This window comes from Rhinatrema bivittatum, chromosome 1 (assembly GCF_901001135.1).
Source record: "Rhinatrema bivittatum chromosome 1, aRhiBiv1.1, whole genome shotgun sequence".
NCBI classification, from domain to species: domain Eukaryota; kingdom Metazoa; phylum Chordata; class Amphibia; order Gymnophiona; family Rhinatrematidae; genus Rhinatrema; species Rhinatrema bivittatum.
The window spans coordinates 38,864,513-38,878,615 of NC_042615.1; the positions used below are offsets into that span (position 1 = coordinate 38,864,513).

At 46.0% G+C, this 14,103-nt stretch overlaps 1 protein-coding gene across 3 annotated transcripts in view; it reads right to left on the reverse strand.

Annotated features, from left to right (window-relative positions):
- Nucleotides 1-14,103, reverse strand: part of MGAT4D (MGAT4 family member D) — a 481,639-nt gene that overhangs the window by 358,048 nt on the left and 109,488 nt on the right. The window contains exon 2 of one of the 3 annotated variants that reach the window (XM_029596826.1): nucleotides 6,841-6,927. The exons of 1 other annotated variant lie outside the window; for it this stretch is intronic. In XM_029596826.1, coding sequence (XP_029452686.1) covers nucleotides 6,841-6,927 — 87 coding nt within the window. Of the gene's footprint in view, nucleotides 1-6,765; nucleotides 6,928-14,103 lie in introns of all 3 variants that reach the window. One more of the 3 variants, XM_029596782.1, reaches the window with a different exon arrangement.

The window sequence follows — 14,103 nt, forward strand, 5'->3', positions numbered from 1 at the left end:
CACTTCCTTCACAAGGGCATTCCAGGCATCCACCACCCTCTCTCCGTGAAGAAATGCTTCCGGGGTCCGGAACCCCCGCTGAACGACCTCCTGCAGTCGATCTCCTGCCGGCGCCATTTTCCGTACGGAAAACGATTCGCGGCAGGAAATTGTTCCCGGACCCCCGCTGGACCCCCAGGGACTTTTGGCCAGCTTGGGGGGGCCTCCTGAGCCCCACAAGACTTGCCAAAAGTCCAGCGGGGGTCCGGAACGACCTCCTGCAGTCGAATCGTGTTGGTCTATGGCCGCTGCCATTTTGCGCCGCCATTTTGCAAAATGGCGGCGCAGAATGGCGCCGGCTGAAGACAACACGATTCAATTGCAGGAGATCGTTCCGGACCGCCGCTGGACCCCCAGGTAATTTAAGGCATTTGGGGGGGGTTCCGGAAGGGTGGGGGATTTAATTTAAAGGGTCGGGGGTGGGTTTTAGGGTGTTTTAGTGTGCTGGTTTTCCTGCCCTCCCCCTTCCCCCGATTTAGCTACGGACCGCCGCTGGACCCCCAGGTAATTTAAGGCATTTGGGGGGGGGTTCGGGAGGGTGGGGGATTTAATTTAAAGGGTCGGGGGTGGGTTTTAGGGGGTTTTAGTGTGCCGGTTCACGATTTTAACGATTTTCATGATACTCTAAACACCCAAATGGCGACGATACGATTCCCTCCCCCTCCCAGCCGAAATCGATCGTTAAGACGATCGAGGACACGATTCACATCTCTAATATTTTGTTCGCTATTGATTCTGTGATACTAAGCCATGAGCGGAGTGCCGAGTTGGGGTCAGAGACTTCTAGTTTGTGGAGTTCCTTTGTTAAATGCTAAAATGCTAAATCATGTTCAAGTTACCACGAGGTTGGCCCCTTGCCCCTCACATATTCTCTTGTATATTGCACTTTATCTTCGTTTCCCCCTTTCTTGTTTCCTACTCCCAGTTAAGGCATCCTTGTTATAATGTAACTTTATACTCCTTCAATTTGCCTCTTGTTGTTTGGTTTGGTAACAGTTACTGCATTGTTTGATGTAAACCGAGTTGATTTGATTTGTATCAAGAAAGTCGGTATATAAAAGCCTTAAATAAATAAATAAATAAATAGATAGATGCTCGCTGAGGACTTCTGAGGAGCAAGATCTCCTGTAGTGAACTGTAGATTGAGTGGGTTGTGCTTTGGGGTTTTCCTTGCTTGTGAGGGTGATGGTAATCAGAGAGTGGTCAGACCACTGGTGTTCATTCCAGGGGGGGGGGGGGGGGGGGGCAGAGGGTGAAAAACTGGAGTTGATGAAGATGAGGTCAAGAATATGCCCTGCTTTATGGGTGGGCTTGTTGATGATTTGTGTGAAGCCCATAGCCTTGAGAGAGGTGAGGAATGCTTCGCAGTTAGTAGAGAGTGGGATGGAATCGACATGGAGGTTCAAGTCCCCTAATATCAAAGCAGGGGCATCTAGGTTGATATGTTTGGCTATGATTTCAACTATGGGGGAGGCATCTGTGTCCAGGAGACCAGGTGGGGCGTAGATAAGGAGGATTTGCAGATGGTCGGATTTAAACAGGCCTAGTTCTAATTTAGAGGTTGACTTAATTGGTTGAAGGGTAAGCCTAAGTCCCTTTTTTGGCCGCTAGGAGCAAGCCGCCGCCTCTTTTTTTCTGTCTGGGAAGAGAGAAGATGTCGTATTGATGAGTAGGTAGTTGGTTTGTCAGGGCTGCATCTGTCTGTTTAAGCCAGGTTTCTGTTATGGCGCAGATGTCTGGGTTTGCGTCGAGGAGATAATCATTTAGAATGTGTGATTTTTTTGTGATCAATTGAGCGTTAAAAAGAGATACTGAGAGTAGTGCAAGACCCAGTGGTTGGGTGAGAGGCGAGACCATGATTGGGATAAGGGATCTAGTGGTGCGTGTCCGGAGTAATGTGAGAGATTTTTCCCTGGTAAGGGTGCTGTGGTGGAGGATGGGAATCGGGTATCCTTGTGTCATGTTCCACTTGTGTTCAGGCTGGTCGGGCTTTGGATGAGCGTCTGTTTGTTGGAACGAAGGGGTTAGGGTGAGAATCCTGTGGAGTTGAAATTGGAAGTGTGAGGAGCTGGGTGTCTTGGTGGACTGGGAGAGGCTACGAGAGGATTGAGTGTCCTTATTCTGAGAGAGACTGGATAACTGAGGGGCGTCCTTCTGCTGAAGGGGGAAGATGAATGAATAATGGTAGAGCTTCCGACTGCTGAAAGGTGAGCGCCTGTCTGCTGAGTGAGGGAGGTGAGTGATGGGTGGGTGTCCATCTGTAGATGTTATCTGTCGAGTGAGTCCATTGCGTGTCCGTCTGCTGCGTGAGTCCGCTGGTTGTCCGTCTGTAGAGTGAGTCTGCTGAGTGTTGATCTGCTGAATGAGGAGCAAGGAGGAATGAATGCAGAATGTTTGTTTAATGAAGAGATATGGAGTGGCTGAGTCTGAGGGTGCAAGACTGTGCTGACGGTTTGGAAGGATGGGTTCCTTGCTAGGAATTGTTCCGGTGCGCACGAAGGGGCGCACAAAGGGGCAGGCCCCTTTGTCGCGGTCCTTAGGCGCGCGACGCCTAGCTCCGTTGAGCCCTTTAAAGGGCTCCGGGTGCCTGGCTGACGTCGGGTTTGGGAGGGCGGGCTTACCGCGTTGTTTTCTTTATTTTTTTTTTTTAAGTTCCTGTCCGGCTCGGGGGATTCCGGCACGATGTGGCCACTCTCCCTGCCTCAGGTCCAACTCCCCTGACCCCGACTGGTCAGCGCAGAGAGCGCGGGGAGGGCGAACTGGGTGGCAGCGAGCAAAAGGGCGCGTTTCTCGCCGTTGAGCCCTTTAAAGGGCTCCGGGCGCCCTTCAGAAAGGACTTTTTAGAGTCCTTTCTGAAGGGCTGTTTAGAAGAATAGTCAGAAGGCATCAGAGCGAGCTGAATTAGGGTCTCATGATGGTCCTTAAGTTCCGCCACCGTCCGTTGAATCTGTTCGCCAAACAGATTATCTCCTACACAGGGCAGGTCGGATAACCACGGCGAAGGACAGAAGACTTAAGCCAGGCCCACCTTCTCGCCGAAATAGCAGCTGCAGATACCCTTGTAGCAGTATCAAAGATATCATAAGATGATCTGATCTCATGCATGCCTGCCTCAAAATCCTTGTTTACTAGGGTTTGGAGCTGATCTTGAAATTGCTGAGGCAGGGAGTCTGTCAAGTCTTGTATCTGCTTAAAAATGACCCTGTTATATTGGGTCATGTAGAGCTGATAAGCAGCAATTTGGGAGATGAGCATTGAGCCTTGGTAGACTCGGCAGCCAATGGCATCTAGAAACTTCTGTTCCTTGCCAGGGGGAAAAGAAGTGTGAGGCTTTGACCTCTTTGCTCTCTTCTGTGCCAATTCTACCACTACAGATTGGTGATCCAATTGTGGTTTCTGAAAGCCCGGAGCTGACTGCACCAAATAGGTAGTGTCAGCTTTTCTGTGGACTGGAGCAATGGAGCCAGGATGTTCCCAGTTCTTCTTCAGGAGATCCAGAAGAACCTGGTAGATTGGGATGGAGGTTATTACTTTGGGGGCATCCAGAAATTGGAGCAACTCCATCATCTGATGCCTATCATCCTGCTCAGTCTGTAATTGGAAGGGAACCAATTCAGACATTTCCTTCACAAAATTTATAAAGGAAAGGTCCTCTGGAGGAGAATGCTTTCTACTTTCAGTGGGTGAAGGTGGTGAAGGCAAATCATTGGCGTCTGGTAAGGAATCATCAGTCCAGGATTCATAGGGATCAGCCCCTGCCCCTCTAGGATGTAGAGGGGGATGGGATGGTGGGATACCTGAAGGTCCTGGTCTAGGCTCCAGAGGAATAATTGGAGGCACTGATGAAGGCATCAAAGGCACCGGCGCAGGCATCGATGGATGGCTCGGTGGCGCCGACGAGCAAATCGGCACAGATGGTTGGATCGGTGGCAATGGACGTATCGGCATCGTTGGCTGAGGCAGAACTCTCAAAGGAGGAATTTGAAATGGTGTTTCTCCACCCGATGACAGAGTGAGCGGGGAGGGCACCGGCGCCATCGGTGACCTAGGGTCCATCGGTGGAAAAGCAGCAATGAGCGCATCGGTGCCAATGCTGCTGGAATCGGGTTGGAGATCGGTTCCGCAATCCTTACCGGTGTCTGAGGAACCTGAAGTCGTTGCATCGCCTTGTCGATGGCCTCCTAAACCATCCAGTCCAGTTCTTCTCTGAGACCTGGAGCAAGCAGCCCCGGCTCCGGAACACAAGGAGGAGGCAGAGGCATAGCCGGAGGGACCACTGTTAAAGGCGGAGTCGCGGCTCCCAATGCCCTGTCGGGGGAGGGTTGCCTTGGTGACCCTGTTGCCGAAAAGGTCGGTGCCTTTTCTGGACGGGGTTTCTTCAACGGTGGCTCGGACGATGACGAGGTCGATGATTTTGCTCCCTCGATGGTCTGAGACTTTTGATGCTGGTGGTGATGTTTATCTCTACAATCCCCTCGGTCCTGAGGGGGAGTAGAGGGTGTCTAAGGCTGAGATGTCGTCGATGCCGGACGGTCACCGTATGGTGGTCGGTGCTGGCGCGAAGTTGACAGTGCCAGTTCTGACGACATCGATGCAATGGACGGAGTCGTGGTTTGAGCAAGGAAGAGAAGTTCCATCTTCTCCATTCTGGCCTTGCGACCTTTAGGTGTCATAAGGGCACATTTTGTGCAGGTGAAGACATCATGCTCTCATCCAAGACACATTACACAGACTTTATGGGGGTCTGTGATGGACATGGTGCAATTACAGTCCGGGCACCGACGGAACCCCGACGCCATGGCAAAAAATTGAGCCTCGGTACGGTCGACGGCCAGTAGGCCACGAGGGCCAACCTTGACGGTAATCGACGGAAACACGGGTAAAAACTTACCAGAGTACTGCGGCTTGAAAAAGTTAGAGGAAGGACCCCTGTGGGCAAATTAACCTTTAGTAATTCCGTGAGGAAAATTCCTGTCAGGAATCTCTGCAGAGCTCCTTAACCGCGAGGCTACTGCTGCACGGAAAAAGAAGACTGAAAGGGGACCCCTGCTGGCTGCAGGGTTAGTGCCATGCTGGGCATTCCCAGTAGGGGCCAGTCAAAGTTCTGGAAACTTTGATAGAAGTTTTCCGTGATTGGGCTCCATCCTGTGATGTCACCCATATGTGAGGACTACCCTCCTACTTGTCCTGTGAGAAAATGCACTACTGTCTGCAATCAGCCTGCAGTCATCTGCAGTCAGCAGTGGGACATCCATTAGTATACTATTGACTCCATTAGCCAGTAGCTAATATTCCAACTCTCCCAACAGAACTGAATGGAGGAAGGAGACTCTTCTGCTGTTGCCCTCATTCACTGTGCTCTGTGACTGGAAGTTGCAGAACAAAAAACATTCTCAACCATGCAGTAAGTGGTGACCCTCATCCCATGAACTGAGGCTGACAATCTCACCGCTGCCACCAGAAAAGAACAAGGGTCTGCAACATAAAGCCTCAGCACTACGTCTAACAATCACTCAAGGTTAACACTCTGGTCACTCAGAGGATCCAGCCGAGCACTGCCAAGGTCTGCCTGCACTTGCGCACGTGTTCCTACACTGGTAACCTCCCATCTACCAACTGGATCCTGCTTCTATCTGGGCAAGTACCCCAACCGTAAGCTATCCCTGAAGAGTTTCAAGTAATATGCTGTCCACTGGAGTTGGAGCAGGGTCTCAGCAAAGAGGTGTGCTTCCCTCTGTACTCCCAGCCAAGACTAGAGAATTCTACCAACTTCAGGGCTAGTTCTCTGCATGAAGGGACAATCAGGGCAAAAAACGTACTAGTATTAGTTTTGTGACCAATTGCCTTCTTACTAGTAATAGGTTTCTGGCCAATGTCACTGCAGGATGTTTCAGTCTTACAACTCCTCAAAGATACTGGGATATATATGCTATCCATGCCTCAAAGCAAAACAATAAATTACAATGCCATACAAAAACCCTGTTTCGCCACAGATGGGTCTTCTTCGCCTATGGCCCCTTCTCAGATCCTCTCTTGCCCTCCACAGCCTTTCCCATGTGATAGACACTTTTCTGGGCTCTTTGCTCATCATGGTCCCTTCCTGGGTGACAAGTCCTCTTTTTTCCCTGCTTCGTGGCCTCTTCCACAGACTCTCCTCTATTGTTCTTTCCCAAGTGATAATTCATCCTCCTCATGGCCCCTTTCAGGGTCTTCTCCTATCCTCCTCACAGTTCATTTTGCAGATTCAAGGTCTGGCAAAAATCTACAAAAGCCTGCAGGGGCAGTGGTGGCAGTAGGAGAAAAAAACATTAGCATGGTGCCTCTGATCCTTGCACCCTCACAGGTTCTGCAGTGGCTCTACCCTCACATGGCATTTTTTTTCTTAACAGGAAGCCAATGTGGGAGAAGAGGATGGTTGGTCCACCATAGGGCCTCTGCGGCACACCAGCTCACAGGCCCTGTGCAAGTTTTATCTTGAACTGTGACCACCTAAAGATCTCTATGACTCCAATTCTGCTAACCCTGATTTTGGATAACACCCCCCTGTTATGCTAGCCTCAAGCATATTTTTTCTCCTAATTATCACCACCTAAAGATCTCCATCAAATTCAAGGCACTCTAGTAAACTAATTTCATTGATTCTTACTCCAAAAAGAGTGTAAAGAATTTTTCTGAGCTATTGTAATTAGATTAATTATGCTAGGTTTTCATTGTATTTTCACAAACCTGTATGATTGTGAGTGGTGTTTCTCCTCTCAGCCATCACATGCTTAAGTTCATCTAGGATAGTAATTAACTCACGTAATCTTCTTTTATTTTCTTTTTCAATAAACAAAAGTCTTTGATGAAGATCTGAGATTTGTTTCTTGTGAGTGTCTGTTTCATTTTCTGCAAATAAAATCATTAAGATGGTTTTAACAAAAGTAATTTTTTTCTTATACCACATATTAAGCAGCCATCTATTGTATAAAGTACTAACTTTGTTAAAATGGGAGAGTACCTCAAGGAGTCTTTAGCTGGATGGGAAAATCTAGAGGAAGTGGAAGAAAAGCGAGCTAAACTAAAAGGAGGTATTACGAGGGCAACTAATTTTTTTGTTAGGAAAGTTAATAAACAAAATGAAAAGAAGCTACTTTCATTTTCTAAAGTAGTAGCTGAAAATGTAAGGGAGAAAAGGTTAACATTCATAAACTACAAGAAATCGCAGAAAGAGGAAGACAAGTGACAATATCTGGAAAAGCTAAGAAAAGCTGGGAAAGTAGTCAGGAATGCAAAAATTCAAATGAAAAACCCCCCAGAAAATATGATAAAATGGGGAGACAAGACTTTATTTTTTAAATGTTAGTGATAGAAGTGCAAAAATAACATTGTGAGCCTCAGAGGTGAAGGGAAAGAATATGTAGAGGCTGAAGATGAAAAAGCAAATTTGCTTAACAAATATTTCTGTGGGGTCTTCATTGAGGAAGGGACAGGAGCAGGATCTCAAATCGATTTTCAGAAAAGTGAGGAACTAACTAAAACTTAAAGTAGATAAGGTGATGGGACCAGATATGATGCATCTTAGTGTACTAAGGAAACTAAGAGAAGTTCTGGCAGCTATCCTGGCTGAACGTTTGAATGCTTCTTTAGAGTCTGGAGCAGTTCTAAATGATTGAAGCCAGGCAGATGTAGTTCCTATTCATAAAAGTGGAAGCAAGGAGGAGGCTGGGATCTAAAGACTAATTAGTTTGACTTCTGTGGTGAACAAATTAACGAAATTGCTGCTAAAATAGAGGATAGTACAGTTTCTGGAATCCAATGTATTGCAAGACCCAAAGCAGCATGATTTTACCAGAGGTAGATCCTGTCAGACAAATGTGATCAATTTCTTTGAGTGGGTGACTAGAGAGTTGGATTAAAGGAAAACACTAGATGTAATGTACTTTGATTTCAGTAAGGTCTTTGACAATTTTCCACATAGGTGTATGTAATGTATGCACTGTCTTTCTAACACCTCTTTCTGCTATATACTAATGTTAGACAAAGAATGCAGAGGACCCTGGCTACGTGCTGGAATGCAGCCAGCCAACACCCCTGACCCATTTGCTGATTGGTCTAATACATTCTCAAATCAGATGTACTGCACATATCTAAAAACAACACTCTGAATATGCTCTGATTGGTCAGTATGAAGGATATATAATGTTATGCACATTGCTGTAAAAATTGGGTGACTGGGTAATTATACAATTGTATAGACCTGTTGCTCCCCGGAACAAATTATCTCCTCGTGCTTTGTTCCGGTCCCTGTCCCTGTCCCCTTTGTCTCTGTCTTTCTCTAATTAAAGCTTCTGATTACATACTGCTGCAGAGGTTTCTTTAGAATAAACATAGGCAACATAAATAAACTGAGCACCCTTGATATGGGTCCTAGAGTAACTGACTAGGTGAAAAAGTGGTTGAATGGGAGGTGAAAAAGGGTAGTGGTAAAAGGAGTTTACTGTGAGGAGAGGGGCATTACTAGTGGTCTGCTTCAGGGATTGGTCCTTGGACCATTTCTTTCCAACACTTTTGTAGGCAACATTGCAGAAGGATTGACAGGAAAGTTTGTGTTTTTGCCAATGATACCAAAATCTGCAAGAGGGGAAACAGCCAGGAAGATGCAGAAAATATGAGATGGGGCACAGCAAAGCTTGAGGAATGGTCTAGGGGCCGGCAGCTAAGATTTAATGCTAAAAAATGCAGAATTATGCATTTAGGTTACAAAAATCCAAGGGAGAGGTACAGTATTTGGGGTAAAATTCTTCTAAGCATGAAAGAAGAGCATGATCTGGAGGTGATAGTATCTGATGATCTTAAGTTAGCCAAATAAGTGGCTAAAGCAATGGCATAAGCCAGAAAGATGCTTGAATGCATATGGAAAGAAATGGTCGTCGTCAGCGAAAAAGGGAGACTATATTGCCCTGTATAGGTTCCCGGTGAGACTTCATTTAAAATACTGAGCGCAATTTTGGAGACTGTACCTTCAAAAGGTTTTAAACTGGTTGGAGTCAGTCCAGAAGGTGGCCAGTAAAATGATCAGTGGTCTTCGTTCTAAAGACTATGGAGACAGACTTAAAAATCAAAACATGTCTGCCCTAAAGAAAAAGTAAGATAAAGGAGATGATGCATAGAAACGACAGCAGAAATGATCCATCCAGTCTGCCCAGCAAGCTTATAGTAGTATCTGCTGCGCCGTACAGGTTACCCTCAAGCTTATCAGTTTCCCAAATCATAAAAGTCAGGGCCATCATTGGTTACTGTCTGAATCCAATTTCCTGTAACTCCTTGCCATTGAAGCAGAGAGCAATGATGGAGTTGCATTAATAGTATGTAGGCTTATTGGTTAAGTGTAGCAACCACTACAACAGCAAGTTACCCCCATGCACTCTTGTCTTCATTTTCATCCTCTAGTTTTAGGGATCCACAGTGTTTATCCCATGCCCCTTTAAATTCTCTCTCTGTTTTTGTCTTCACCACATCTTCCAGAAGGGCATACCAGGCATCTACCACCCTCTCCATGAAGAAATATTTCCTTACATTGGTGCCGAGTCATGCTCCTTGAAGTTTCATTTCGTGACCCCTAGTTCTACTGATTTCATTCCAATGGAAAAGGTTTGACAATTGTGCATTTTTAAAAATCTTTCAGGTATCTGAAGGCCTGAATCATGATAGAGACATTTAAATACCGCCAAGATTTCTATGCACAGGAGGTGAGCCTCTTTCAATGGAAAGGAGGCTCTAGAACAAGGGGTCATGGAATGAGGTGAAAGGGAGTAGTCATAGGAAATATTTCTTTACATAAAGGGTTGTGGATGCATGTTAACAGTCTCCCTTTCCCAGTAGAAGTGTAGACAAATACAGTATCTAAATTCAAGAAAGCATGGGATAAAGCAAAATTGCTTACCTTGTAATAGGTGTTATCCCAGGACAGCAGGATGTAGTCCTCACATATGGGTGACGTCACTAACGGAGCCCTAATGCGGGAAAAACTTCTGTCAAAGTTTCTAGAAGCTTTTGACTGGCAGCCTGGGGCTACTGAGCATGCCCGGCATGCCATGATATTCCCTGCCACAGGGGTCTCACTTCAGTCTCGTATGTAGCAATAAGCGTTAGCAAAATAAAATAATAAAGGTGTGATTGCCCAACTCCTCGGGGTGGTGGGTGGGTTTCGTGAGGACTACATCCTGCTGTCCTGGGATAACACCTATTACAAGGTAAGCAATTTTGCTTTATCCCAGGACAAGCAGGATGATAGTCCTCACATATGGGTGATTAGCAAGCTAGAGGCTGAGTCATTGTCCATGATGTAGCAATGATGTGGTATGTAGAAAATGAGTCAGCCGAAGATCACAGCAGGTTGGTTGTAGAAGGAGTTGGGATTATACTGGAAACAAGTTCTTTAAGACAGATTGTCCGTAGGCTGAATCTTGTCGTCCTTGCTTGTCCAAACAGTAATGAGCTGCAAAGGTATGAAGGGAACGCCATGTTGCTGCTTTACATATGTCAAGGATTGGCACTGAACGAAAATGTGCTACTGAAGTTGACATTGCTCGTACTGAATGTGCTTTTACTCGCCCTTGAAGAGGAAGGCCTGCTTCTTCATAGCAAAATTGTATGCAATCTGCTAACCAGTTGGATAGAGTATGTTTGCCCACTGCTTCACCTGGCTTATTTGGATCATAAGAAACAAAGAGCTGATTGGATTTTCTGAGGGATGTAGTGTGATTTAAATAAAAAGACAATGCACATTTACAGTCCAAAGTGTGTAAAGCTCTTTCCCCTTGGTGAGAGTGAGGCCTTGGAAAGAATGTGGGTAGAACTATGGTTTGATTTAAGTGGAATTCCGTAACTACCTTAGGAAGGAATTTTAGGTGTGTACAGAGAACCACTCTGTCATGTAGAAACATTGTATAAGGATCATATGTGACAAGTGCTTGTAACTCACTAACTCTTCTAGCTGATGTAATGGCTATGAGGAAGATAGTCTTCCATGTGAGAAATTTGAGATCACAAGAAAGTATGGGTTCGAAAGGAGAACGCATTAATGCTGTTAAAACCAGATTCAGATCCCATTCTGTGACTGGAGGCCGAATTGGTGGTTTAAGGTGAGTTAGACCTCTCAAACCTATTGACAAGAGGTTGTGTGGATATAGGTGCATCTCCCATCTTGTTATGATAAGCTGAGATTGCACTCAAATGTACTCTGATTGATGAAGTCTGAAGACCAGAGTCTGAAAGATGGTATAGATAGTCTAGAAGAGAAGTAGTGGGGCAAGTGAAAGGATAAATATGGTTCTATCTGCACCACAAAGTGAACCGTTTCCATTTGAAAGAATAATTCTTTCTAGTGGAAGGTTTGCGTGAAGCTATAAGCACTTGAGAAACATTTGTTGAAAGATTGAGTGGTTGTAAGATTAAGCTTTCAACATCCATGCCGTCAGGGATAGGGACTGAAGGTTGGGATGGCGCAACCGACCCTGATCCTGAGTTATGAGATTGGGAGCTACTCCCAGGCGTATTGGATCCCTGACTGAAAGGTCTAGCAGTGTGGGAAACCATACTTGCCGAGGCCAGTATGGGGCTATGAGTATCATGGTCCCCTTGTCTTGTTGTAGCTTCACTAGAGTTTTCATTATAAGCGGTATTGGAGGATACGCGTATAGTAGGCCTGAGTTCCAAGGGCGAGCAAAAGCGTCCTTGGCCAGCTGGTTCTGTTTGTGTAGAGAACAGAAGTTGTCTACTTTGTGATTCAGATGAGACGCAAAGATGTCTGTTGTTGGTTGTCCCCAACGTTGGAATATCTTGGTCGCTACTGCGGGATTCAGGGACCACTCGTGTGGTTGGAACTGATGACTGAGTCGATCTGCTAGCACATTTTGAATTCCTGCTAGATAAGTGGCCTGGAGGAACATTGAGTGGTTCAAGGCCCAGCCCCAAATTTGTGTAGCTTCTTGACAAAGGAGATATGAGCCCGTACCTCCCTGTTTGTTGATGTACCACATGGCTACTGTATTGTCTGTTTGGATCAGAACAGTCTTGTGTGAAAGGCAGTCCTTGAACGCATGCAGCGCATAACGTATAGCTCGAAGTTCCAGAAAATTGATTTGATATGTGGCTTCGAGTTTTGTCCAAGTTCCTTGAGTTTGAAGAGAGTTTATGTGAGCTCCCCAACCCAAGGTGGATGCATCTGTAGTTAATGTTATCTGAGGGACTGGTTTCTGGAAGGGTAGGCCCTTGCGTAAATTGTCCTTGGCTGTCCACCATCGTAGTGATGAGCGTAGTTGGTGGGTTACTTGGATTGGATAGTGTAATGGCTGAATGGCTTGGATCCATTGTGATCATAGAGTCCATTGGGTTACTCTCATGGCGAGTCATGCCATAGGAGTGACATGAACTGTTGAGGCCATGTGCCTAGTAAGGTAAGAAACTGATGGGCTGTGGCTTGTTGTTGTAAGGAAACTGAGTGTGCCAACAGGGACAGTGTGTCTGCATGATCTTCTGGTAGAAAAGCCTGTGCAGTGTCTGTGTTTAATTCTGCTCCTATGAATTGGAGTAGATGAGGAGTCATGTGGGATTTCTGATAATTGATGAGGAATCCCATTCTGTGAAGTATAGCTATTGTGCGATTCAGTGAAGTTATTGCTCCTTGCTGTGATTGACTTTTGATGAGCCAATCGTCGAGATAAGGAAAGACATGAACACCTTGTTTGTGTAAGTGTGCTGCTATCACTGCCAGGCATTTGGTGAATACTCTGGGAGCTGAAGCCAGGCCGAATGGTAACACTCTGTATTGGAAATGCTGATGTCCTACTGTGAATCACAGATACTTGCGATGAGGCGGGAATATAGGAATGTGTGTATAAGCATCTTGAAGATCCAGAGAACAAAGCCAATCTCCCTTGTGTAGAAGTGGAAGCATGGTGCCTAGAGAAACCATCCTGAACTTTTCTTTTTTTAAGAATTTATTGAGATTTCTGAGATCTAGAATGGGACGTAGGCCTCCGGTTTTCTTTGGAATGAGGAAATACCGGGAATAGAATCCTCTGCCCTTCTGACTGTGTGGTACTTGTTCCACAGCTCTTGACTGCAGAAGAGCAGATAATTCTGTTTGTAATTGAAGTATGTGATTGTGATTGAGATGGGAATAATGTGGTGGAAACTCCGGAGGGAGTGATGTAAAGTCGAGGCGGTAGCCTTGATGGATTATCGAAAGGACCCAATGATCGGATGTTATTGATGTCCACTCCTTGTAGAAATGGGATATTCTTCCTCCAACTGGCAAGGTGGTTTGGGGGATTGGAATATAGGCCTTGTTCTCTGAATTTCGTTTCAAAAACCCGAGGCAGGTCCTGTTTGAGGAGCTGGTTGGGGCCTCGCAGACCACTGTTGTCTTTGTTGAGGTCTTTGTTGAGACCTTGGAGGTCTTGGTCTAGAAGTGGGAGGATAGTACCTTTTTGGTCTGTAGAAAGGACGTTTTGTCTCCCTACGTGGTGGTCTGCGACTTGTGTGCATTGCAGGGTCATGAGGTAGCATGGAGAGTTGCTTTAGAGTCTCCGAGTGCTCTCGAAGCTGAGCCACGGCGTCCTGAATTTTGGTGCCAAACAGATTATCTCCCTGACAGGGAAGGTCAACCAGTTTGTCCTGGACTTCTGGCCTTAAATCAGAGGCCTTTAGCCAGGCCCACCTTCTGGCACTAATGCCTGATGCTGCTGTTCTTGAAGATGTTTCAAAAGCATCATAGGTGGCTCTAACCTCGTGCTTTCCTGCGTCTACGCCTTTTTGAATAATGTTTTGTGCTGCCTCTTGGTGTTGAGGGAGCGAAGGTACAAATTCTTCAATCTGTTTCCAGAGATTTCTCTGGTGTTGAGTCATGTAAAGTTGGTATGCTGAAATCTTTGAGTTTAGCATGGCTCCTTGATAGATTTTTCTACCCATTTGATCTAAAAACCTATTGTCCTTTCCTGGAGGGATTGAGGCATGGGTTCTGGTCCTGCGAGATTTCTTTTGTGCAGATTCAACTACAAGGGAATTGTGAGGAAGTTG